At 42.3% G+C, this 27,530-nt stretch overlaps 1 protein-coding gene across 4 annotated transcripts in view; it reads right to left on the bottom strand.

Annotated features, from left to right (window-relative positions):
• STARD13 (StAR related lipid transfer domain containing 13) overlaps positions 1-27,530 on the bottom strand; it is a 300,044-nt gene that overhangs the window by 25,099 nt on the left and 247,415 nt on the right. For all 4 annotated transcript variants that reach the window (XM_076364265.1, XM_076364266.1, XM_076364269.1 and 1 more), the window contains 3 exons: positions 11,989-12,060; positions 9,868-9,949; positions 1,960-2,023 (listed from right to left, as the gene is read on the bottom strand). In XM_076364265.1, coding sequence (XP_076220380.1) covers positions 1,960-2,023; positions 9,868-9,949; positions 11,989-12,060 — 218 coding nt within the window. The remainder of the gene's footprint in view (positions 1-1,959; positions 2,024-9,867; positions 9,950-11,988; positions 12,061-27,530) is intronic.

Below are 27,530 nucleotides of genomic sequence, written 5' to 3'. Positions count from 1 at the left end.
CAGTGCGAATGTATCAGATGGGAGAGCGGGTGGTGGGGAACACTCACCCCGTGCTGGCTTTCACAGTAACCTTGTCTGGCAGCTCGCTTGGCCGTATTTTGATAAATCACTCAAGCAGCTGCGCTAGTCCTGTGCAAACCTGTTATGCTGAACCTCCAAAGCAAGCTGATTTTGCATTTCATTGTTCAGATCACCATAGAGACTACAAGGAAAGGCAACATCTACAGCAAAAAAAGTTTACTTGGTTCAGTGTTCAATTCCAGACCCAATTTCCAGCTTTTACACTCGCATTTACATTTTCTTCTGTCAGCAGTCTCTCCTCCCTCTTCTTCTCTCCCCCACATTCTCTTCTACTTTCACTGTATCTGTTGTCCCAAATCTCCTTCGTCCCCTCTCTCTCTACATTTTTCTGTGCCCTGCTTTTCTCTCGCCTTGTGCAGGTATGGACCCAACTAGCTTCTGTCCCCCTGAAAGTGTACCAAGTAGGGCAGTCTCACTTCCACAGCAAATTAATGGTCATCTGCAAGGAGAGCAGCTGAGAGCTTCAATCCATTCAGAACAGGGAGGAGCGGCAGAAAAAACTAATAAAAAAGATAACAAGAAAATCCTCCTTCTTTTTTAACCAAACATAATCAGACACTTAAAGAAGGAAGCAAGGAAGCATACAAACCTCACACCAAACCCAAAATACTTGTTGAAGAGAAGGACAGGAACTAAATAAAATTTCCAGAGGACAATCAGCGTTCACCTATATGTTGCTTTTTGTAATTCTGTCTCTTGTGCAGCTCCAGAATCTCTGCGTGAACTCAAGTACACGAGTGCATGGACACAAACCAGACACCGCTCCAAGCAGGTCAATGACACAATCGATTGAGTTAGTTTTTGCTGAAGGACCTCGACCTCTTCCTATAGCACCCACCTGCCCAAATCATAAAGTTATCATATAGTCAGGAGATTTTACTGTTCCTTCTGTCAGATGTGATGTGGGTCTTTGATGTGGAAAGTGTTGGCACTTATCAAAGACAAGAAAAATCCATCAGGTCTGAAGCAGTGAAGAGAAGAGGTCCCCGTGGCTCCAGTGAATGGACAAAACGCATGCTAAAGAGGCTACGTACACAGCAGAACAAATGGGCACATGCAGAAGGCAGAATATCTGGACATTGAAACCATTCTTTGCTCAAGTTCCCTCAAACAGTGAATAGACTATAAATACACTGAACCTGCAAAGTCACCAAAAATGCAACTCTCGGAGGTAGTTTTTAAAAAGCATTAGACAAACACTCTAAGGGAGGAAAAACAGACACCAAGATTTCTCAGAGTCAACAACTACCATTGTACACTACTGAAGGGCTTGGGGAGATTTGTGACCAGAAACCCAAACGTTCAACAGTTAACACTGGACATGTTACAAAACTCTCAAAATCAATAGGCAGTTTCTGCAGTCCTTGCCAAAACCCTTTAAGCTCAAACAATTCCCATGTTACACAGGAGCTTGTAAGGATGACAGAGTTTATTTTCATATTCTTAACCGGGAATAAGTCAGTACAAGAAATAAAGAAACGCTATTGTTTTCATCCGAGCAGCTTCCATTTTTTCCGAGCAGGATTTTCCATTGTGTACTCACATGGCATTGGCAAACAAGCCAGCCTAATGAAACCGCACTGTCTTTTCACCCGCTAACTTGAATTGCACATACGTAAAGTTTTAAGTACTGCGTGTGCCCTTTTAACACATGTAGTATTGTTCCTGCTGTATTAGTCACAGTTATTTTCTATTTTATTTATAATTTCAAGATTCGTCAATTCACATTATCATGTGTCCAGATACTGCTGACACACATGTTCAAAGTCAAATACACTTAACTTACTTTTAAGAGCATTACTGACTTAAAGACTAAATTGGGGAGGTCTTATCACAAAAGCCGGGGCAAAGCCAGCACATTTCACGAAGTTTCCTTACCTTTTTTCTTTGGAAGTTCACATCGAGTTTCATTGAGGCGCACTTGTTCAGTGTGTTCAGTCGTCTACAGGGCAAAGCAAATTCAAAAGATTAGCAGCATCTGATTAAAGGGCACGACTTTTCGTAAGTTCAAAAGCTTTTCTCTTACCTGCCTGTAGGGTGCTAACTGCATACAACAGGCTTCAGAAACGATACTGGTCATATTGTTACAGGCTATAAGACCACTGCGTTAAAAGAGCATCTTAGTTTCACATTACTTGATAGCCAGGTTTTATATATTGCTTTTTAATTCATAGACATTTAAGTACTTAGCAAAGGAAACAGGTATAAACAAACACCTCTGATAGATGGGGAAATGACAGGAGACAAAGGAGGTAAGTTGTCTTCTGCAGGACTGTAACATAATCGGTCTAAAACGATTTAATGTTAATTTTAGGGGATTTCAAAGTGCTTGTGAAAGACAAAAGAAAAAGGTGCAGTTCCTGGCTTCAGGCAGTTAGCATCTCCTTTAAAAAGTTGACATAAAGAAGAACTTGTAACAGTTAGTTAAATGTTTCTCCACAGCTAAAAGTTCCTTTCCCACACCTGTGGATCTTACAGACAGGTTAACACCCAAAATGGAACAAATCTAACATCTTTAAATAAATATTTTTAATTATTTTTGACCATGTTTGTAATGATGTTATCAGGGACTCTGTAAGGCTCCTTAAATCCAAGGCGATCCCATGACAATAGTAGGTTGAAATGACACTCTGATAAAGTTGGAAAGTGAGTGTGTGTGTGTGTGTGCACGCGCGTGCGTGTGTGCCCATATGCAGAGACAGAGACAAGAAAACATGCTCTTTCAATAGAGAACCTACCATGCTAATCGTAATTGATTCGTTTTTATTTATACTTAAAGGTCCTGATTCATGAAACCATTCATCTTCTAAAAGCAGAGGCTCAGAGTTAAATATGTTTGACTTCGAACATTTTCCAGATTTAGGGCTGAATTTCAAAATAAAGAAAGGCAGAGTGAGAGAGCCATGTGCCCACAACACTCTTCTATAGGCTGCCTGCATCTCCTGTGTCTTTGCCGCAAGAGCTGCCTCTGTTGCTTCTGGGTCTCAGGAAGAGGCTGCAAATCTCCAGGACGGATAACATTTGAAATGTATGTCATAAGTTACAAGGACACATGGAAAAAAGTATCACATCAATAATATAATCTGTCACATAGCATAAGAACATTATGGCATTAACATATTCCTCCCCAGGACTTCTAATATTAGAAATCCTTTCAAATTGTCACCACTAATAAAGAACCAGCCCACCAAATGTGGATCTTCCTTAAAAAAAAAAATCCCTCATAAAATATGACCTGCTCATTTGTAGATAAAATACTACTCCCTAACTCAAGCCAATAAACCCGTTATGCCATATCAGAAAAGTCCTGTGCTCATCATATTAATGTGAGTATAATGCATGCACAAGCACACCCTGCATGCATGACAGTAATGTTCTTGTAATAAATTTCAGGCTTTGCGGCTCTGTAGTTATATCTTCAGCCTTCTGCCCACAAATCCTCCTCCTCAGGGATTAGATCTATTATTGCAAAGCTCATCTTTTGCCCAAACATGGAATTTCTCAACCCAAAGTTACATTTTCTTGGGGCCCTGGGGCTGAATAATGTTCAGCGCTTCTTTTGAGTGCAAAATGTTTATATTTCCATATCAATATCAATTCCAAATATACAGAGGCACAGACACATTTTCAAAGGGCTCCAGCCCAACTTTCTATCCTTGGAGACAGCTTCCTCTGAGAGGTGAACCGGAGGCTCAGATCAGAGTCCCTGCACCTCTGCATTAGCTGGCCTGTGCTGGAGGGACAAGTTTGTAGCCACATTTCCACACTGACATGCCGCTGTGTGGCACCTGCGTGCTCATAGCTGCATAACTGAATCAAGCTGCCACCGTGTCCTCATACCTTTACATGGTGAGCAGCCAGACCGGGGATGGGGAAGTGTTCCCTGCTTCCTTGACCTAAACTTGTCCTGCAAGGCTGACCAGGAGACAGGCATCAGCTACATTCAGGCCCAGAGGCTCAGAAATCCTGAGAAACCACTGCCTGCTTTCAAGCTGCTCATCAACTCTGAAAACTAAGCCATCAACTCCACCTCCCTCGCCTCCACAACAGCAGGGACTGAAGAAACTCTCCTGAGAAAGAGGGCTGCGGCGCAGCCCCCTGTCTCCACAACAGCCCCTGGCAGGTGATCTCTGCAACTGCTTCCTCAATAGTTTATAAAAAACCTCTATACTTACTGCCTATTTGCAGTTGTTAAGGAGAAGACGTAGAAGAAAACATTTTAAATACAGGGACCAGTGCTCCTTCCATTCACTATAGTGTCACTTGCCTTCTAAAATCCAAGGAAAAAGCCACGCACTTCAGGAGTGGGAAGACGAGGAAGTGACAGCCTGTGATGTACCCTTCGCCCTGTTTGCACCCAGGTACCTCTGCGTGTGTCCAGCTGACAGCAGAAAGTGTCGTGGCATTTCTATTAAGACAGGCTGCTTCGTCAGCAGGGAAAGGTGCAGAAAGCATGTGATCAAACCAACAAGACTGTCCAAAGCCGTCACTTTCCTGCTAACGGCATTCAAGAAGGAGATCATTTCAGCAAGGACTGAGAGGTCAGCTATATAAAAGTGAATATTGTTACTTAAACTGCAGGCTTGGGAAGCCACACCATTGTCCTGGCTGCTTTCTAACCTGGCTTTGCCATGAAGAACTCGCTCCATCAAAAACAAAACTACTTTTTAATGGGTGCCAGGGTCTCAACCTCAGGTTTTAAATTCACCCATCTACAAAACATTGGCATGCTTTCTGGGGCTCTTCCAACGCTATTGAAAGATTTGCCAGCGAAATTAGAGAACTAATGATCATATTTGTGAGCCTGCCTGGTACTAACAACTCCAATCAAAGCCAGTCTGTTTCAACTTCTTATGCCTTGTTGACGTGCCAGCAGCGGCAGAAAGCTTTTCTCATCTGCTTGAAGTCGTTACATGACTGACAGCCAAGTCCTCAGCAAATCTTTCAAAAAACAAAAAATAAAAGTCTCTGGCTACAAAAGGCTGTCACTAACGTCCCAATCGAAGTGAGAGAAGTACTACACTTTCACGTCACTCCTTAAAAACTTGGGAAAAGACTGTCTGTAATGTTAACAAAACACAAAATCTGGACTCGAGAAAAGGCAGAAAAAACCATATTAAATAAACACAAGAGAGGTGGCTATATAAAAACCAAATCATCTCAGACGCATTAGAATGCTTGTCTGGAAAGCTCTGCAGAAGCTTCAGATGAAGCCTGCAAAATATTTACTACAGCAAGTGCTTCACTGATGTTAATTTTATTTCTTCTCCAGGCTGTCACAGGTAAACGCTACCTCTATGGTTTAACACATCTCTATGGTGAAACATCAGCTCTATGTTGAAAAGTGTCCCTTGAAACAATACTTAAACACCAGCAGAGTGAGTCAGGTGCCCAAACAGAGATGTCTGGTGGTATTTTAGATCCCCTAGAGTACCAAGCCTGGCCTTCAGCTGCTGCAGGTCCTCTTGGTCCAGCCAGCCCATGGAGAAGTCTGAGGTGTCTTAGGAGATCTGAGATGGCATTAGACACAGGTATTTAGGGCTATGAATCCCAACCCCAGTGCTGTACTTATTAACCCTTATGATGGAAGTTTTTCAGAAGCAGGAAATCTCTGACTTTCGCATCCTGTACAGCACTAAGCAGTGTTTACAAATAAATACAAGCTTGTAGCAACGCAGGATCTGATTAGCTGTTGTCCTGCTTGAAGAGCCATCCAGATAATGGGAAGACAACTTTAAAGTGACTTTCAGCTCCATGCATTCCCCTGGACCTGTTCTGCAGCTGCTTCCAAGCAGCTGGTGGGGAATGCAGCCAGGGGCACCAACTGGTCGTGCAGGAGGAGGCACCGTGGGGTGCATGGACAGCACAGCGTCTCCTACCTCTGCAGATCTGCAAATGTCCTCTCATGGATCGTGATCAGGCAAACACATTATATGGTTCCGTACACTCCTCTCTGAGGGAAACACGACACTATTTCTTTGTTTTATCATTATTCCTAGCCAAGTTTAGGTGCTGCATACACATGCCCCTAGCTGGCTTCTTCTGGTGCTGCGGAATTTGGGAAGAGGACATCCAGCTCCTCGTGCTGCGCTCTGCTGAGGTCTGAACACTGAATAAGGGTCCTCCCATTACCGGCAGGGCTGGTGTGCGAAGCTGGCACTGGCACGTCCCTACTCCACCAGTTTTGTGCGTGAAGAGAATACGCTGTTTTCCAGTCCTATCACTATTTGTCATGGCTGCAACTGAGTGAGCTACACACTCACATGAGGTGAGTCAACTCTCCTTGAGGTCAATGGGAGCCATTCTACTGACTTCAGAGCAGGGCTTTCCGTACTGCATGTGGAGAGCCGGACTTACCTCCGAACAGCACCTAGAGCAATATGACTCAGCAGACAGTACTGACTATACAATCACCACTTCAAAACTCTAATGGTGGGATGTCCCATGTACCTTCGGATTATTTACAAGCTATCTAAGAGACACTAGCTATGGAAGAAGAGGCTGCTGGCTGCTTGGCATAGTTCAAATTTTAAGAGCTTGGTTTAGGGGCCTATGTATCAGACTGTTACATACTTGTTCTTTATATTCTTAGTCACTGTATTTACGTGAATACAAAAAAGGACAACATGGCTTGGCTTTTCCTTCTCACCCTCTTATCACAGCGGCCACAAAAGTTCCCAGAGCAGAGTTGGTTGCTGCTATTTTGGAAACGACACAGAGATCCAGCTATAAAATTTTCATGCCCAATTATTATTTTGGCAGGCTGACAGTGTTCGCCTGCAGATTGCATGGCAATTTTGTATTGTTCGTTACTCAGTAAAATCTGAGTGGAATCTCTTGATAGATATGCCTCTAACCCAAAGGCCTCAAATTTGGTCTTTACTCTGCCAAATTTTCAAATGATATTGTAAACAGCAGGAGTGTTAGAATATCTCAAAAAGGTCACTGAAATCTTTTACAACAGGGAGTCTCAGGCCTTCTGACTAAAATACTACCAGCTGCCTTAAAAAAAAGAAAAGGTTCCTCTGCATTTGTATCTCATGTTGTCTTGTATACTACAATGCCATAAGAAAACGAATTATAAAATGAGGTCAACAGTCTGATTTCAATCCACAAGAGCAGAGAAATTCAGTGTTTATGCTAGAACCATTACCATTCAGAGCTAAAACTCTGCTCAAACTGATTATCCTCTCTGGCATTCCAGCTTTAAAATTATCCTCCAAATAAAAATGAGAGCCCCATTTTGTTCAGTACTACGGTCTGAATGCGCTATTAGTCAGTATGAAGGCTTGGTCATGCATAGCTTCAAGGGCAGTTTTGGGTGTTTGAAGAATGGAAGTTTGGCCCCTGACCTGGGAATCGGTGCATACAGAAATAATAACCAACCTTTTTTTAACTTTCTATTTCATAAAAGTGCATCACAGCCTGTGGCTCTCGTGTGATATACTGGCATGCACCTTGTAGTAACGCCACCACAGAGCAAAGCAAGGGTAGAAAACCGTCCACAGTGGTCAGCCGAGCTGTGAGGATTCCCAGTGCACTGGAAAACTTGGAAGATGTTGGTTTGATAGCTAATACAGTAACAAAGCTGGTACTGGGGGCAGCGGCTGGCACTGTTTACTGTTTCTGATGAACCCGAATCTTGACATTTGGCACAACCACTTTTTACAGGTCGCTCTGAGCTAAAGGTTTAGAGCTGCTGAGTTACAGCAAATTAAATGTCTGCAATCTGAAAACATAACCTGTACATAATACTTGTATTTCTACCTGGCTAGTATATGAGGTGTTATTCCTTTTCCGGATCTAAACTGTTTAAAAACTCCCCACAAAAATTAAAGTCAACAGGTGTTGTCTTCTGAATAAAATCATTATAGAAAAAGTTGCTAGACAGTCAAAAAATCCTTTGTCTTTGAATAAAATAGTTTGGAAAGATCTGTGTCTATGCTTTTGTACTACAGGTCTCAGCAGTATCACTTGATTTAGGCTAATATAAAGCATTCTGTCACATAACTGCATCTCTCCAGCTGCTAGTTTATTTTCCAAAACCTCATCTTTCAATAAAAGAGGGGAAAAAAAAAAGTCTCTAGCTGTTCAGCTTACAAAGAAATCCTCATAAATATATCAACCTAGTATAATTGTTGCAGGTGTATCTGTGAGTCTACAGAGAGACCGGAGGTGCAAGAGGTCAGCTGCGTAGGTGCTGGATGCCTGGTGACCATAATTGAAGTACTGCCGTTGCTAATTACTTCAGAGAAGAAAGTGACTGGGGAGAGTCACAGAGCTATGCAATGGCTGCACCTCACTGTTTGCTCTCAGGAGAAAGGGACAGGGACAGACATCATACTTGCACTTTTGCATGGTCTTTCAACTTTGTGGGAAAGGGCAGAGGGGAAGAGATCTCAACCTCCTACCACTTCCTAGTTCCCAAACTACAGCAAAGTATGTCTTCCACCATGCCAGACTGAAGCAGAGGTATGCATATATGTGTGGGAAGAAGGTTTCTTGGGCATGGGCATTGCAATCCCTCCCACCAAGCTGTACAGAACAGCAGTGGATCAAGTTATTCTGCTCCCTGGCATCCTTGAGAGCAATCACTGAAGGATCCAAGTCTTTCCTACTGATTTGTCTTCAGACACAAAGGCTACTACACAGAGAAAAAGAATATTCTGTTCCCCATAACCATAATAGACAAAATGAGAAGCAATAGGTCTCACTTGCAGCAGGGGAGTTTTGGGGAAAGCATTCTGACAGCTACGCCCAGGAATTACTTGGATCCTCCAGGAAGGAAGACATAGCCCGGGATGGAGGGATGGACTAGATGAACTCTCTTCCAGCCCTATTGTCTATGATTCTCAGAAACCCTCTCTGCAGTCCTCCATCACAGACTCATTAATCCCTGCAATGCACAGTACGATGTGCAGTGGAACAGCATACACTCTCTGATGACTTTAGCCACAGTTGCAGAAGGGGAAATAGAGTTTTGTCCAATTATCGTGATGGTGGTGTTGTGAAAGTTTCCATAACATGTAATAAAGCCTGCTTGGTCAGGGGCCAGATGCTCCTTTGTCCTTACTGAGGAGGAAAGGAACCAGCCTGAGCTGAGTACAGGAGAAAGAAGAAGGGAACAATGCCTCTGCAATGTGGTTTTGCAAAACTACCACAGAATTGCTGCTTCTTGAGTCCTGGGGGCAGTACTTGAGCAATGCAATATGGTATATTCATCACAGAGAGAGTATAAAAAGCTAGACAAACAGCAAACACAAGCCATCTGGGAGGGGCAAACCAGTGATTAGTTGTAGCAGCTGTAGTACTGTGGGGTTCTGGTCCCACTTCTGTTACTGGTGCCAAAAGGAGAGTACCGAGGGAATCAAAGCAGCATGAAAACCACATCTGCTGCCAGAGAAAGTACTTGCTGAATTCTGTGCAATGAAATTTCATCTTTTCTGCTGTGCTTGGACATAAGAGTTATTCATGTGCAACTCAGATGTGACTCTCATTTATTCAGGGTTTGCTTGTACTACTGCTAGTTCTTTCTTAAAAGGCAGGTGTTTCAAATCCATTGGATTTGGGTCTTCTCAAATCATGTGATGTTTTCTATGAGTGTAGTGGGTCCGACTCCAGGATTTTCCGTAAGAAAAATGAATTCAGAATGATCATCATAGATATCATTGCCTAATTCATGTGGATAAGCAAACATCTCTGCTGCTACTTCTGCTGCTATGCTAACAATAACAAACCAGCTCATATTTTCAAATCATCAGAAAAGAAACTTTAGGTGTTACTTACCTGCAAAGAGGTTCTACAAGGTCCTTGTCAAGAAAATCATGATCTTTCTTTACTGCAGCAATGTCAATGGGAAACTGGGAGTCTATAAAGGAGACACAATATTAAGATGACTGCTTGCTATTCAAGTGAAAATACATTGTCTACATCTAAAATGCTTGCTCACTGAAATCTAGCATGATCGATTTCACTCAGCTCTGGTTCCCTTCCAGCTGTATCTGTGACCCTTTCAGTCACTTTATTATTTTTTTTCTGTTAAAGGTATAGTTGAACATCCTGTGCACCAAAGAGAGAGCAAGATCATTTCATTTTGGCTTTAATAGATAACTCAATTGTTAGCTTTTCTTTCTAGCGCCTAGCACAAATGAATGAGATCAGGGAATTACCAACACACTTTCTTTATCCACATGAGCAACAAGGTTCTCCATTCCCATCACAGTGACTTAATGAGTTATTTGCTAGACAGACTTTTCCCATGAAACAGAAATGTCCTGCTCTTTTTGTTTTTAATACAGGTCCCAATAACAATGATTTCAGACAAAGGGTTACTCGAGTAACAGAGATGAAAAAAAGCTGAATTATAACCTCCAATATTAGCTAAAAAGCCAGACTAGTGTGCTGGAAGCTGACATTTGTAATGAAAAGTGACATGGCTGCAACACATTAGTGGGCTCCGTAACGGTGGGACGGGTTCCAGCGCCGTGGCTGCTCTCCAGACTGCTCTGCCATGCTTAGGTACCGCAGCAGGACGCTGGGATACAGAACTGCAGCCAGCATTTTCAGACACTAGTGCTTAACACTGACATAATAGATGCCTGTAAAATGGACCTTGTTCTCAGAGGCACAGACTGTCTAGAGCGCATATTGACCGTATGGGAACTGTGGGAGCTCAGCAGAGGTTGCTTTTTGGAGGGAACATCCCTTTGAGTCCGGTAGGCAGCAGGCTCTCCTTTACCTGGGGGAATGGGGATCTGAGATACTCTGATTACAAGGCAGACACAAAAGTACTACTGGGCACTCAGGGACTGTGGTAAACACAAATCTATGTCAGCTTTGGTCTGGCAGGCTTGTTAGTCTTAGTTCCTTGCTGGGTTTAACAGAGCCCGCCTGGCTCCTGAGGAGCCACCTGAGCATCTCTGCATGGTGCTCCCATGTAGAAAGCCTATCAGGAGCCTATCATACAGGCTCCTATTAGGAGCCAGCACCTGAGCCTTGAGGCACCTCAGCTGGCCACCAGAAGCCGCAGAGGTGTGTCCTTGTCCATCCCACGTGCGGGAATGGACGGTGTCTGAGCCGGCTCTCAGCAGACCTGACTCTGACCTGCGAGGTTTCTTGGCCATCACTCCATGCGTGGAGCTGTGCTGCCTCCAGACCCAAGCTGGCCCTGGAAGGTGTCCAGCTGCATTTGGCGGAGCTGCGCTTCGGCTAATAAGCCCGAGCAGACCTGAGCTGGCTCTGTGTCTCTGGCAGAGAGAATACGCAGTTTGGGAAAAATGAGGATCAGCTGCAGTTTCCCTCTCAGCATTGAGCTAGGGAGAGCAGAAAAAACCCAGCTCCAGTCCCCAAACTGCTCCTGAATGCAGCAGCACTGCAACCACTCACCCTGCCCTCAGCAATGCCACTTCCCTGGGCACGAACTTTACAGCTAGGAATGGGACACGGCCATTTGCTTTGAGTTAGCACCAAAATATTGGCTTTTCTTGCTTTGCAAATGTAAAACGCAGCTCAGATTATTCACTTTTGGTAACTTTGCAGAGTTTTCCAATCTTATTACCAGTAAGATTGAAATTTTCAGTAACTTTCAGTGTTTTCAATCTTATTTTAGACACAGTTCAGGAAGTTTAAAAAAAAAGAGACCTATGTATTTGGATTTTTTGTACTTGTTTTTGTTAACCTTTGAGGTTTACACAAACTATGTCCTTTTTTTTTTTTCCTTCCCATGGCTATGAGGGCAAGAATCTCACTTTTCTTTAGGCACTCGTATGACGCCAGCAGCTGAGGCTTTGTGAAGCAGCCAGCCACGGCAATAACTTAGTCAAATGTAGAGCTGGCCGACTGCAAGCTCTCCTGGCAAGGGCCCAGTGCACTTTCAGTACTGCACAAAGAGGAGAAAAACCTACTTACCCTCATAGAACTGAGCATATTGGGGAAATCCAGCTGCACGTAGCCAGTCACACGCTTCCTTTGCTTCGATTTCTGAGCAGAAAGAGAAAAGAGAAAAGTTCAAACTCTGTTATTTTGCATTAGAAGTTCTTTTAATTACAAGGAAATAGCGAAGAGACTGGTAGTAGCTGTTTGTTGCTTAAAAGTACTGTCATCACTCTGAAGTATTTTTTTTATAGCATCAGAAAATAAAATAGAGTCCCTCGAAGAAATCCACCTGTCTCCACAGGACCCTGGGGTTTGCATAGCCTCTTGGTGACTGGGATGAAGGGTTAATCACCTCCACGCAGCAGGCAAAGCTGCTCAGCCAGGTTTGTGGTCCTGCGTCCTATCCTCCCCCAAGGGTAAGGTGTTGGGGAGACATGAAGATGAAGCAGGGTGGAAATGGGACGACAGGGAGCATGCACTGTGTTTTCTCCTGCTCCAACACTCCTTGTGGAGAAGAATCCCATGTGAAAGCCACTGAAAGCTCTGCCAGGAAAACCCCAGTGCAGGTCTCATGTTACTGAAGGGACAGTTGCACAGGTAGGATGCGCCTTCCTACCTTTAGCCATCTGAACTCCATTATGTAGACATAGTCAACAGAGAGGCAGTTACTTCCAAAGGGTGATTCATTTCACCTTAAAGTAGTGTCTAAAATAGGTGGGATAAATCAACTACTGACAATGCTTTTCTCTTGTGGCTGCTAACAGAGGGAGGATACACAGCTACAGGTATGTCTGTGCAGCTAAATAAAATAGATACAGGCAGTAGGTTCGAGCACTGGACCCCAGACCACTCACTCTTTAATTTTAATCCACTTCCAGGCCTGTTTTGGACTGTTTCAGTTATCTATCAAGACCAATCTTTTCTTGAGAAGGCTAGTATTAAGCAGTGAGGAGAGGAATTGTGTCATCTTGTCCCTGCCTCTCCACTACTTAGAAGTATGGACATAGCTGATGCTGGACTAGGTTTCCCCTTTCAAATGGCTTTCACTGCGTAAGACGTATCCTACCCCTGTGGAAGAGGTGGGGGAATAATCAGCTGGACAAGAGAACAGTCCCTTGTTATTTTGGAGGTGACAGTAGGGATAGGTGAGCATGAGGGAATGGAAGAAAATCATGTTCAAGAGGGGGACTACATAAGACTTACAGCTTTTTGCACAGGAGAGGCAGATCCACCCTATGCAATTACTAAAGCAGCAGTAAATAATTGTCAGCTACACATAAATAAAGGATAAATTTTGAAGTGCCTCCAGTGAAACAGACTTTGTGCACTCCAGCAGTTACACATACAGTTATGCGTCTGACCTCTGAGATGACCAAAGCATGTTGACAGTAGGGTACCTCAATTTTTATCAAGCTGCACGGGCTCATTTTATGGAGACCTGAAAGCAGTGTGCCAGGTCCGGCTCTGCCCGGCCGTGCAGGCACCCGCACTGCCTGCATGTGCAGCTGCTCCCAGAGCGACTGGAGGAACAACTGAAAATAGAGGCTCACCCAGATAAATGTGGGTTGATGGGGAAACCTGGCAACATCTCCTTGGTGCCCAGATCTAGATCAGGATCTACCACTTGAACAGTTTCGGTTTACAAGATCAAAGTCAAAACACGTATCTGCACCTTTTACATTTGCAAAACATGAAGGAATGGAGTGTGCAGGTGTTGAAGAAAGCAGACATTTTAGGTTGCTTATTATTCAACCTGAATGAACGAGTCAAGGGTTTTGGCACATTTGTGGCTGTAAAATCTAGGCAGCCATAATACAAAGCCCTAAATATAAAACAAGCAATGGAACTGGAAAAAGAAAATCAGGCTCAGTTGCTCTTCTGCATGTTCTGCCTTGCATGCAAAATAAATTCCAGTTGTAAATCTGTTTTCTACTAAAATGTATTTTTGTAGATAGGAGATGCTGGTGTGAATTTTTCCCCATGTAATTCTGTTCAAATCGCTCATTATACCCCTAATGACTTTACCCACTGAAGCTCACCATAAAACTTGCTTTGAATATACTCTGCAGTATGTGACCCACACACCTTTCTGATCCTCTAAATACTGAGTCATGCCAGCAAATTTTCTTGCAGAAATAAAAATTCAGAATACAAGATCTACTTATCAAAAGCCCAATTTCCCAAAGATGATTAGACAGCCAGTAACAGCTCCGCAATGGCTGCAATCATTAGCAATGCTGAAAAGGATTTACCACCAGGTCTTCATTTGGTTTGACATTAGTTCATGTCAAGGCCAAAAAAAGGAGTATGAAAGTACATTCAGTTCTTAACACTGCACAAAAGAATGAGCAGCTTACATAAAACGTGGCTCTCACTACTGCACATCTGTGTGCTGAAAGCACATCTCTATTATGTTCCAGTGAGACTGAATATTTTTATTAAATGCTTGGAAAAAAGACAAGTCTTTATACTTTTTTCTTTTGCTTAATTCAATCTCATGAAACACAGATGAATCAGTCCCATTTCAAACTGTATTTTACAATTCAGAACAGCTGTACGTACATTCTAGCTTCATCTGGCCTGGAAGCACAGCTAACAGAGGCTGTGGGTGATGGAGAATGCTACCATTTAATGCTCTTATACGCTTATCGTATTTCAATGTTTTTTGCAGTTGGCTGCTCAGAGGAGCTTGCTGAGGAATATTCCTGCAGCCCAAGTGAGATCTAAAAAATCTCAGTTTGCAATGAGTGAATAATTTCAGGGAATAACCAAGGAAGTAAATCTCACCCATGTGTTTTCATTTTTTTTTCTTTTGTATGAGACTGTTTGTAACACACTGCAACCAGTCAAAAATGATTGATGGATTAACTTCTGCTTTCAAATCTTTGACTCTGTCTCCACCATGAAGGAATCTATTGGGAGTATTTTCATCTTCTAAATGATCATCTTAAACGAACAGATTCCCCCTCGAATAAGATTTGCTAAGTCAGCTTCCAGGATACTGGATCTCGGACACGTATCAGTGCCCAGTTCCCTCCTTTATCTCTCTTTCCTTTTTGGTCTTATTCAGAGGACAGCAGAAGGAGAGAAGTGCAATGTGCTGCTGGCCCAGCCAGTAGTATGACTTTGCTCATATCAGTGTATTTCTACTGGCTAAAGGCACCTGTTCCAACCAATTCCCCTCTTGGCCGCTCCTGCAGTTCAGGTGAAAAGGCACAGCCAAGGATTTACTCCTCAGCAGACACCAAAGGTGATTTCTATTATCTTGCTCTGGGCACGTAATCCAAGTTAAAGTTCAGAATGCAATACAGATTCTTTCATTACTGGATATTGTAATGCTTAAAACATAATTTGAGATGCTCAGTTTAACTTTCTCTTTCTGTGCACATACTCCAATATTTGCCTTTTTTTACTTGCTAGTTAAACATCAGTTAAGACTTCTTTGAGAAGAGATGAGTACAGCATCAAAAAGACCTCGCTGAAGCTGTCAATGAAGGGTTGCAGAAATACTTTTGGCAGTGTTGGTCCAGTTCTGTTCCCAGGTCCAGGATAACGCAGGGGTCTGAACCAGCCTGCAGCAGCTGCACTGTCTTGGTGCAACCCTGAAGGACCTGGAAAACTACATGTGTTCACAGGTGGCTCCCAACAGCACAGAGAAGGGCCGTCACACTGAGAAGAGTGATTTTAGAGAGGACATGGCTCGTAGTTTTGCACTCAAGGCTAGCAGGAGCCACAGGTCCTCCCAGAAGCATGTGAGCCACCACCGACCCACAAGCAGCATCTCCCTTGGTGGGACCAAAAGGCGGCTCACCCCAGCACACCTGATGGTGGGTTTGTGCTTATGCACTACTGCCCTGCTCTGCTGACTGAAAAAAGAGTCAGGAATAATTTACCTACTGCTTTCCACTTGCTTGTGCAGCAGTTAATGACAATCATTAGTTATTAAGGCTAGATAATAACTCAGTCACAAATATTGACAAGCATCAATATGTCTCACAACACTTGAATTCTCAGGGGTTTTTCAGTTTTTAGTTGAAGCTTGACAGGAAACAAGTTTCTTTTTTCCATTTCACTTTTCTACCAGTAGCAAGTTATAATTGAGATCCACACACACAAAAGCCCTCCAGCCACATTTCTGGGGAGATCAGGGTGATGATCTCCTCATGGCCTCCATATCCCCCTCATCTACCAGCTCTTTCCAGGAGGTATGTTCAAAGTCCCCTGCGCACAGACATTGCTGCTGATCTTCCTCACATCTTGCCCCAGAGGCTCCCCAGAAGTTGCCCCCTGCTTCACCAAAACCTTTCAGTGCCCATATGCAAGCAGGGACTTAAAACCTTGTCACACACCTTTTTGATCAGCCAAGCTATCTTTCCCCCTCCCCCCCCATGGGACTGTGTCTTAATCTTTCCTCCTAGAGTTGTCCCACTGTGTATTAAATTAAACGTTTATCAGAGACACTGATTTGGTAGCCCAAAGCATATATCGCACAGTGGAGATTGAAGTGCAAATCTCTGATCCATTTTTTTATTTATTTAGGATCTAAATAGAGCAAAATAAGGAGAGAGAGGTTCACCCAGGAAACGTGACAGATGTTCAGAGCACAGCTGGGACCTGGCTTTGAGTCCATCTCTAGTGTTAAGCAGGTTTGAGCTTGTCTCCCACAAACCATGTGGGTGCTCTGGCTATTCTGGGACTGAAATGGAGACAGTTGCTTGCAGTCTTTCCCTCTCTCCCAACACTTTCGCTGATTCTTCATAAACTGCTTTGATAGTGCCCAACACCAGAGGAAGACTCCAGCAGCCAGCTGCCACCAAAGGGGACATCCTGCCCTGCCTGCCCGACACCATCTGGCTCCTTCTCCTGCTTCCCTTCACGCCACACCGGCTCCTGGCTAACCCTTCAGAGATCTAGCTCAACCCTCTAAGCTGGCAGAAAACTAACCCCCCCAAAACCGGCAATGGTCTGTTGTTGGATTAGCAAGCTGACCCAGATCCTCTAAGGGTCCTGTAGTCCACATTAGCTGCATTCTAATGATTCCAAGAAAACCAAACCACCAGGACAGTCCTTCCTCACATGAAAGAGAACTGTCTAAAAAGTTGTTTGGAGAAAATTGCTCTGTCAAGAGAAAATCATGTAAGTAAATTAATTTTCTAGCTTGGGACCTTACTAATGTCCATGAATATCGGTGCTAAGACCTAGATACTACAGTACTTTCCCTTTTCCTATCTAGACATCAGCATTTCATCTTCTTTCTGCCTTTCTGCCATTCTCCCTCTGTCTCTTCTATCGTCTGTTTTGGTGTTTCTCCCTTTTTTTAAACTGTATTTTTTATTTAAGATTCAGATATCCCTTTGCACAATGCAGTGAAAGAAATAGCAACTGGAATAAATAAGGTACATAATTACCCCATCTATTGTGTTTATGTCAACTTTATGTGATAACCTTTATTATTCATCTGTCTGTAACAAATCACTGTTTAAGCTCACTTTTTTATTTCCCCTGTATTGCTCACCACTTAAATCTAATTTACCAGGCTTAAGATAAAATATCTGGGAGTGTTAGAGAAAATGATTAATCAAGTAATTGGAAAGGAGTGCATTTTACTGTGCAACTGCATCAGTGAGCTCCAGTGGCCATCACAAGCTGGTCTGTTAGGTAGGAGAGGTCTCACACTTGCAAGTGTTGCTTGGGAGTAGAGTAACAGCTTAGTTATAGCTCACAGGGTTTGCAGGTGGTTAGTCTGGTGCTATGCTTTACATTAACTTTTGGTCCTTGTCTTACTCTCTCCTTCAAGATGAGGAAAACCGTTGGGATGACAGAGTTTGTACTGCATCTTCCAGAACAACATCTACCTGGCATTTTAGGGTCAGTTTGGAGACTCAGGCCAACCCTGGGTTTAATGACACCTTTTACTCTCAGGAGCCACTGTGGACCTGTGTGAAAGGTGAACCAGAGAATACTCCTGGGGAGGAAACACTGATTGTGTCTTAAACATGAGGCACGCTCAAGGCAGCTGTAGAAACTATGTGGGAGAGCTTCAGCCTTGCCTCGCTGGTCTTGATGCATCCCTTTTGCCCCATACACCTGTCATGTCACCAACAAGCCATGCCACCATCCTGATGTCTTCCCAGAAGAGCACTCATGAGGGCAGATGGGATCTGTAGGAAAGCTCAGTTCAGGCTGAAGCTGTATAAGAACAGGTCCAGTGTGTTTCAGCTTCTTCTTGCAGCCCAGTCTGAGGTACTTTAATGGCCCTCGTTACTCTCCTGCCCCTACGTCTCATAGTCTTTAAGATATTTATCCATGTAACTCTTATTCTTATTTTACAAATGGGGTTTTAAAGCACTTCAGAAGTGCATAAGCAGGTTAGAGACAAGATTGGTGGGAATTAGGTGCCTGCCTCCTTTAACTGCCCATAAAAATATGGCTATGTCACTCCTCAGTTACTAATACCCTTAGAAATCTGGTCTGGACAGACCAAATCCCAAATTTCTGAAGTTCTTAGATACCTAAACCCATCATGCCATTGTCACTCAGCTACTACGTAACACTAAAGACCGATAGGTTTCCACTGAATGACATTTGCAAAGCTACTTTGGAGCTAAGAAATTAGACTACAGTAGGGTAGAGGTGCTAAATTGTAAAGAACAGGAAAATATTGTAAATATGAGGAAAGGTGACTTTCCAAGGTCACATAGGAAATTCACAGCAAAACAGAAGCTCACATCCATAGCTTGCAAGGAGCAGGTTAATACCTTAACTACTAGATTATGGTCTCGCTTCACTACTGCAAGCAGGTTGGAATCATGGAAAAATACAAAGCTTCTCATATTCCCTAAGGAAAAAGTCCCATGCAATTTAATAAAGACAGATAACAATTTTCTGTAACATTTTAATGTTGCATTGTACCCACCAGGATTCTTTAAAAGGGAAAATTCTAAAGTTTTATTTATAGGATGGTATAAATTTTTGTGCAAAGGATATTGGTGTCTCTGAAATTATTAAGGCTTTTAGCATAATTTCCTGAGAACTCCATATCTGAGGGAATGCTTTTAGGTAGAGGTCTAATGGTTTACCCCATTCCCTTCCACTCTATAGGACTTTTCCAGAAGAATTCCAATAATAACGCAAAGGTAATTGTACCATGCACCTGTAAAATTACCATTTATAGTACAAATATATCATAAATAAAATAAAACAGAAGCATACAATGAATTTATATTATTTTACTACACTATGGTGCATACTCTTCAATAAATCCTGATAATAAGGTTTTCAAAAGTGGAATTTCATTGGAATTATTTTATATCATGCTGTATAATTACTATTAGAGGCAAGGTTATGTTTTGCAAGCAAGGAACAAATAAAGCTGTCAAAGTGTTATTTTAATAGACCTTAAGCTTTTGCAGAATATTGTGGTACCAGTAATAATACAATAAAATATGGACCTTTTAAACTACTGTGGTTGAATATAATTCAAATGTCAATAGAAAAAGATCCTTTCAAGCTCATGAGCAGTTTCTTTATGTGTAAGTCTTTCCACTTGGTGAATAATAGTCAGATGATGTCCATTCATGCTCTGACTTCTTAGAGGTTTAAAGTGAGAAGCATGATTATTTATGGACACGACAAAAAAATCTCATATGCTGAGAGATGAAAAGATTGGGACTGTCTACCTTGGAGAGCAGATGAATAAGGAAGGGTTATGATAAAAGGGTACAAAATCGGGGGTAATACAAAAATAGGAAATTGGGAACTTCTATTCACTCCACCTTGCAGCACAAGGACAGGGAGATTAATGAAAACGGAGGAATGAAAAAGAAGGAAGGCAATCTGAACTGATAAAGTATTTTTTTTAAAGCAATCTATAAAATTCATTGCCAAAGGACACTGGGATCAGGAGATGAGTGGGCTCAATACTGAGCTCGGGTCTTATCTGACTACTCACTGCTACCACCACAGATTTGGAAAAGGATTCTCCAGAACAGAATAAATGAAACCAAACTAAAGACAGTGTTATGAGATTATTTTTTCCTGGTTAAATGGCCCCTTATATAGCTTTTCCTTCTGAGTTACTGACATTTCTATTGCTCAGACATAGTCTGGGACTATATAAACTGTTTCTTTCAACCACTATGACAATTGTTTTGTTCCCTACTATAACCAAATTCTGCACAGCCCAGCTGGGAGACTTCGTGTCAGCCTTTTGTCTTGAGCAAGGCTGCATTTCCCAAGAAGAAAGACGAAAGGTGTGTTATTCCAGCAAGGAGTTAGGAACGTAACTCCCCTTTGGGTGAAAGGATTATGATGGATTCCTTTCCTAAATTAATGGGATACTGGTAAAACTGGTAGGCCTGAGATTTATAGCAGGTTCACCAGGCATGAAACTTTACAGGTCTGGGAACACTGTGCCTGTATTAATATTTTTCACATCTAGATCTCATCAGAGCTAGGTATATAACACAATGGTTTCACTCATGCTAAAAACATGAAAGCAGCTATGCAAATAGCATCTCAACAACAGGGAAAACACTAACAGTTTACAGTGTAGGAGAGACCTTTGTACATTGTGCTACACCCCACAAGCTCTTTAAGCTAAGGGGTGACTTGCAGGGGCCATTGAAGCAGCCAGCGCAACAAGCCAGCAGGGACACAGGGACACATAAAGACGTCAGGAGCAAGAAGTAACCTGAGGGACTCCCAATTCAGAGTAATTAGCTGCCCTTCCAGGCAGCCATCACTGTCCCTAAGAGTCTTTAGCATAAAATCAGTTCCCCAGGGAATTCTCCCATTATGTAGACTTCCAAGTAACTCCCTCTGCTGAGGTACAGGGTGTTCAGCACAATCAGGTACCTAAATATGACAATGCAATGAGATTTGGACACCAAGTAGTTGTCTTAACATTTGAAAGTCTCAGATATAACATTAATACCACAGCAAAGACATTTAATAGTGCCAACTGATGCTGAAAAGTCACATCCATGTTATATGGTTCAGCTATGTGATAAAACCAAGAGATTCAGGTCCTCCTTTGAGCGTCCTCTCCAGATATTTGGTTGCTGCTTATCATCATGATCATTTCTATTTACTGCTGGTTTCCCTTTCTCCTCATCCTCCTATATCTTCCACTCCGAAGTCACTTAAAACTAACTCTCTGCCATTCATTTCTCTGACATTTTTGCTACCTGCTGTCCCACGTGTTCACTCAGTTAATACAACCTTACTTGATGCTAGTTTGTTTCCTTTTTTTTGCGATCTTCCTTCTAAGTTCCTAAACCAGGATTTTAAATCCCTCCTAACCCAAAAATTCTCTCCCTATCTTCAAGTATCACTTCGAAACCACTTTTCTTCTTAGTTTACAATTGATTTGTACAATGCAGCACTTTGTGATGACACTAATAAAACAATAGCTTGCATCCCACATCTCATCTTGAGGCACTTTAAATGGTTATAAAAAATGATGCGAAAGTTATATATAGGGATCACTTCATCCCTGGGTGAAATGCAGCTGCATTAGGATGAAATGTGGCAGCTGCATAAAAGAACGCTGCAGCAGTTTATGACAAGAAACAAGGAGAATACTTTATCCAGCTGAAACTACTAACGGGATTTATGAGATAGATAAAATTCAAATAATATATAAATTGGGAGCTGACAAGGACACCAGGCTCGCCTCCCTTTAGTCTTAGGAAAAATACTCTGGTATTGCTAATGGGCAGAAGTGATTAAGAGCTCAGTTCCCTTCACATCCTCCCCCTTCCCCATTAGGATTTATATTCCTTTTCTTGCCTTCTGACAGCCCCCATGAGTCTTGGCTTAGCACAGACTCAGAGGACAGAGTACCACCCACCCATTCCCCCGTACCATGCTGCCCTTCCCAGCTATTTGGCCTGCCGTTCAAAAGCCGAGCACTGCTGACTTGATAATTAACAGGGCTTTGATACCTGAGCACTGTACGTCCACTGAAAAATGTGTTTGGATAAAGGTATGGAAAATGTGAGTCTTTAAGGGGTATAATATAAAATATATTGTATTTTTAATGTGGAAGGAACATGATTAACTAGGTAGAGAAGGGATAACAATCCCATCCCTTGGGATCTATTCCAAAACTTCTGGTGACTCACAAAGTCACTATGGGACAAATTTTGAAAACAGACGCATTTTATGAGTTTCTGCTTTTGGGTTTCCAAGTTAAGAGATCTAGGCGGCATCTAAACTTCTATGAAGCATGGACCAAAGAGTGGCCTGAAGACCAAAATAGCTGCTGAGCTTCTATTTAGAAGGGAAATGTTGAGTCCAGATGATGTTTAGAAAATCTTCAAGTGTGTGCTCACTTGCCACCCAGATTTGCTATAAAGCCATGTTTACAATGTACCATTGATACTTCCATAACTAATGGATATTAATAGTCATTGAAACATCGCACCTACATGTACCTATTCATGTTATATGTTCATGTTACATATTCATGTTATATATCTTCTATTGGAAGTCGGTTGGACTCGATGATCTTAGAGGTCTTTTCCAACCTCAATGATTCTATGATTCTATGATTATTTTTGAAGAGTGAAAGAGCAAGTGAGTGGCCCACAGGCTGCAAAGCATCTTTGCAGAAAAGGACCTGGGGTCTGGTGGACCAACTTGAACATGGGCCCGCAATGTGCCCTGCTGGTGAAGAAGGCAGGCAGCATCCTGGGCTGCATTAGGAGGAGTGTTGCCAGTAGGTCAAGGGAGGTGATCCTTCCCCTCTTCTCAGCACTGGTGAGGCCACATCTGGTGCGCTGGGTCCAGTTCTGGGCTCCCCAGTTAAAGGAAGACACAGATTTACTGGAGTGAGTCCAGCACAGGGCTACAAAGATGATGAAGGGACTGGAGCATCTGACAGATGAGGAGAGGCTGAGAGAGTTGGGACTGTTCAGCCTGGGGAAGAGAAGTTCCGGGGGAATCTCATCTATGTGTATAAATATCTGAAGGGAGGGTGCAGAGAGGGCAGAGCCAGGATCTTGTCAGTGGTGCCCAGTGAGCACACACTGAAACACAGGAGGCTCCGTCTGAACATCAGGAAACACTTTTTTTACTGTGAGGGTGACTGAGCACTGGTACATGTTGCTCAGGGAGGCGGTGGAGGCTTTGTCCTTGGAGATATTCAAAAGCCATCTGGACATGGTCCTAGGCAGCCAGCTGTAGGTGGCCTTGCTTGAGCAGGGGGGTTGGACAAGATGACCTCCAGACATGCCTTCCTACCTCAACCATTCTGTGATTCTGTGACTATTTCAGGAATTGTACAAAAATAACCCTAAACTGACCCAACAGTGAGGAGGAGAAAAATCTCCACCAGCAACATCATACTTCTCCTAGTGGAGAATTTCAGATGAAGACTTGCTGTAAGCTCCTCTACACCCCTTTTCTTCTTGAGGAAGACTAGCACCATTGATTTTAAGACCCAGAGAGTCATAGGAAGGGTAAGCATAACACCAGGGAGAGGTGTAGCTAATAGGAAGTATAGATGTATCAATTCCAACTGTACCACTACTGGAAACTTGCCATAACTTTATACTTGGAATTATAAGTGTTATTATCTTTGTACCTGGACTAACTTTTTGATTAGATTGCTAATACTTTAATTACAGGAGCAGTAAATTCTTCGATGTCTACACAAGGCATGTTTCTTCAGTGCACATAAATTGCACAAGGTGTTTTGTCTGGTACTCTGCCCTTGAGATCTGGTTTGAATTTGGATGCAGCAGATGGACCCCACTACATGCGGCTTGCAGCTACGCTCCGTCCTTGCAAGGTTTTGAAAAATGTCATCTCTTGCAAGGCTAGGAGACATTTGCAGACAGCTTGAATTCAAGCAGCACATAAGATGCACAAGGTCTCTGGAGTGGCCTGACATTCAGAGGGCTCCCAAGAGGATGTAGTGCTGGTCTGAGCATTAGTTTTAGCTCTCATGGGTACTTGTAACTCCAATTTAAGTCAGAAATTTAATGTCTCTGGAAGTCAGGGTTTTCAAGCTCAGTGTCCTAAACTAGAGGTCAAGTTTCAGACTTCAATGCCTCACTTAGTTTTTCCACAATACCCAACGTGGTTTGCACGTGTGCGGTACTGAAGTTAATTGGTCAGACAGTAATTGGAGCTCATCAGATGAAAGGCACTATGGAATGCAGGAGAATGCTTCATGTTATAATTTGAGTGAAAATGTAAACAATACCCCAAAAGATAGATGTTGTCATCGTAAACTTTCTCTCTGAATTATTCAGATAAGTAGAACAAAACATAATTCCTTATCAAGATATTAATTATTCTTTGATTATACCCTTCATGTGCTGTAGATGTCCAAATGACATGTGGGCAATCAGATATACATCAGAGAACCTCTACCCATCTGAGGTGGTCTTCATGCTGTGAATTTATATTAAACACTGAACATTAATATGAAACTAACTCCCCTTGGAGATAATACTTTGATGTATTAATGAAAAAGACTTCTCAGTTCTTGTTTATCACAAATTAAGATTAAAGCACTTTCTTTTGGAGTTCTGTGTGAGATGAGTAATTTGTAGTGCAAGGAACATTGTAAGATACGGCACATACAGAAGAGCTCAAATATTCAAGACAGAGGTCCGAATCCATGGCTTGTGCACAGTAAATGTAACGCAAAGTGCTGAGCTCCCACCTGGTGTTATCAGTATCATCTGCCATTATCAGCTGCTTAACACTACAAGCAGATCTGCCCTTAGATCCCACTGTTTCCTTATGAGCTTTTTCCATGAAAGGGCCTATTGAGAAAGTTGTCCTGTGTATTTCTTCTGGAAAAACTAAACCCCAAACAGCAGAATGTCAGTTATTTACACAGTTTGGAAGAAGTTGTCATCTACATACAGTCCCGTAACAGGAGGGCTGACATTATCCTGAAAGTACAGGCATGAGCTGTACCTACACACCCAGATGACTTTTTCTGATTCACAACCATATCGTAATTGTTATCATTGAAGTGTATTAACATTATTAACATTTCATCATGCCTCGAGACTGTAATGAAAAATCATTTATAAAATGAAGGTTAACGTAATTCATGGATGTCTACTTTATTATTATTATTATTTCTGAGAAGATTAAACATCAAAGACCTGTATCTGTTTAACGCTTTTTTCCAGCTGCTATTTACTACAAGAATATTACTAATGAGAGCTGCCAGGATGTCTTCTTATGACTGTATGAAGAAATGAAAAATCAGTAAATTAATACTAAGCACAAATATTATTTTCTTAGTCTGGATATTCTCAGCTTGGTCCATCTCCTTTTATGGAGTTAGACTGACCCTATGTCAGTGCCAGATGTGATGCAATACGTTGGCTCTGCCATGAGCAGGTGTTGGACCAGACGACCTCTGTTGTTCGATGGTTCTACTGCTTTTTAAAATTATTTCAGTGACTGAAGAAATCACACATGCTTATGTAAAGATGTTATTGTGAACTAAATTTTACCCTTTGCTTTGACTGTGTAGTGCTGTAAAAACAGTGGAGTCACACTAGTGTGTGTTTCAGCATGATCTAGTCCAGAGCTACTAATTACATGGCTGTATGCTGATCTTTATAGAGTCATAAGGAAAACAAAGAGATTAAAGGAAACAATTACTTGCTTACTAAAAAAAGAAAATCTTTCCTCACTCTGTCTTCACAAAGGCACCCATTTTTATGAAAGTGCCTTCCAAACACTTCTCTCCAACACAAAAACAGTACTAAATGTGGGAAAGTCAAATTAAAGGTTCTTTTTTACAGTAGCAGTGGAGCTACTGTTCAGACAGCTGTTCAGACAGTTTCCATCATCCATCACATGATGGAAATTTTGTTTAATTTTACTGAATAGATACAGATAACTTTCAATATCAAAGCGGTGAACTCAAAGGCCAGAGTTTTAAGGATATTTAAATTTCCTAATTGGTAGGGTGCAGATCTTTGAAGATCTGCAGACCAAACAGTTTTTACCAATGAACTGAAATGTTTTGGATATCTGAACTAAAATACTTCCAGGATTTTTCTTCACACAAATAATCGTTTTCTTTTGTTCAGTCCCCTTTGCAATGAAAGCTGCAGTCCATACAGCTACAGAGCAACATACAGAACTCACGCTAAAGCAATTCCTACATGATAGCTGTACATAAACATTTATTCGTTCATACTGGAGGGAGGAAGGAACAGACAATTTGGCTATGTTGGTATAGTTATTATTTTTAGCATTTGGCTGAAGTCTCTAGTTTCCTTTCCATACATTTTTTTATAGAAGGCCGTGGGGGTTTTATGTGCTCCTTCAAGTAGAGAACAGGCTGTTAATGTAGTGAAAATGCAGGCTTTCCATTCTGCAGCTCACCTAGGTCTGTTTCCAGCTATTAAAACCATTGTACAAAATAACTGTTCCCTATAATACAAAATTCTGCTATGGCAGAAATAACACCGGGTATCCATAGTACTGACACTTCTCATTTCCTTACCCTTGTTACACCACAGAGCAAATGGAAGCCAGATTCATAGGAACCCTGTAATTACTCGACAATAATCATTGCCAGCAATAAAGCAGAATTAGCAAAGAACTAATCAGTGCACCACCCAGGACTAACAACACTCTACACTTTTTTACTGTTATTTTTAGCTACAAGCAGGAAAGACTTAAATTGCTCTTTTATCAAATAGCATGAAAGAGCTCAGGTAGGTTAGATGTTTGCAGTTATCACTCTATAAAGCTGGAGTCTGCCCTTCAGCTTTGTGGCATATATTACCCTGGAGGAAGACAACAGGAAGGCTGGAGACCTACCAGTGCCTGCTCCCTGCAGGTACAGGAAACTGGGTCTGTGGGGTAGACAGCGGGAGACACCAAAGCTACCAAAGCACAAACCTACTATTTTCATGTCAATGTCTCTAGCTGGGTAACAGGAGGGAATACAGAAGGGTTGGCTCTGCAGATGTCAGCGAAATACAGTCCCTGGCACTTTTTAACTTGCTGGCTGAATTTCAACTATTTCTTAATCTTCTAATAGTTGATGGGAAATCAGTTGGACAGTTTCAGTTGCCATCTCACGGACGGAGTCCCTTTGCTCTCATTGCTGGAGAGCGCATTCCCACTCGTCTGAAACATTACTTGCCTGACTGTGGGCAGAGGATGTTTGGTCACTAGGCAGTGCTACCAGCTAGATATTTGGAAAGTAAATGACTAATTCCTTGCTCAGCCAGACTTTTGGTGGGAAATGAGACACATCACTTAACACTTACGCTTCAATTAAAAAAGGGAAAAAAATGTTCTTCCTTCCTCAGGAAGGAAAATTGTGAGACTCAATATGCTAAATTGGGTACTATGCTCAAAAATGTGCTCCACGTACATGAGGACCACATAGCTACCTTGCATGAGGTGGTCTTCTTTCCTTTGCGACTTCAACAATCAGGTGGCCTGGATATCAAACAGGAGGGGTTTTTTGGTGCTACTAAGGATTTGGTCCAGCCCTCGGCTATCTCTAGACTTATTTATTTCACAGGAGCATATGGCCATAGACAGACACAAGACACTTGCCCTTCCAGCAA

The sequence above is a fragment of the Aptenodytes patagonicus genome, chromosome 1 (genome assembly GCF_965638725.1).
Source record: "Aptenodytes patagonicus chromosome 1, bAptPat1.pri.cur, whole genome shotgun sequence".
NCBI classification, from domain to species: Eukaryota; Metazoa; Chordata; class Aves; order Sphenisciformes; family Spheniscidae; genus Aptenodytes; species Aptenodytes patagonicus.
This window is presented reverse-complemented; position numbering and strand designations above follow the sequence as displayed.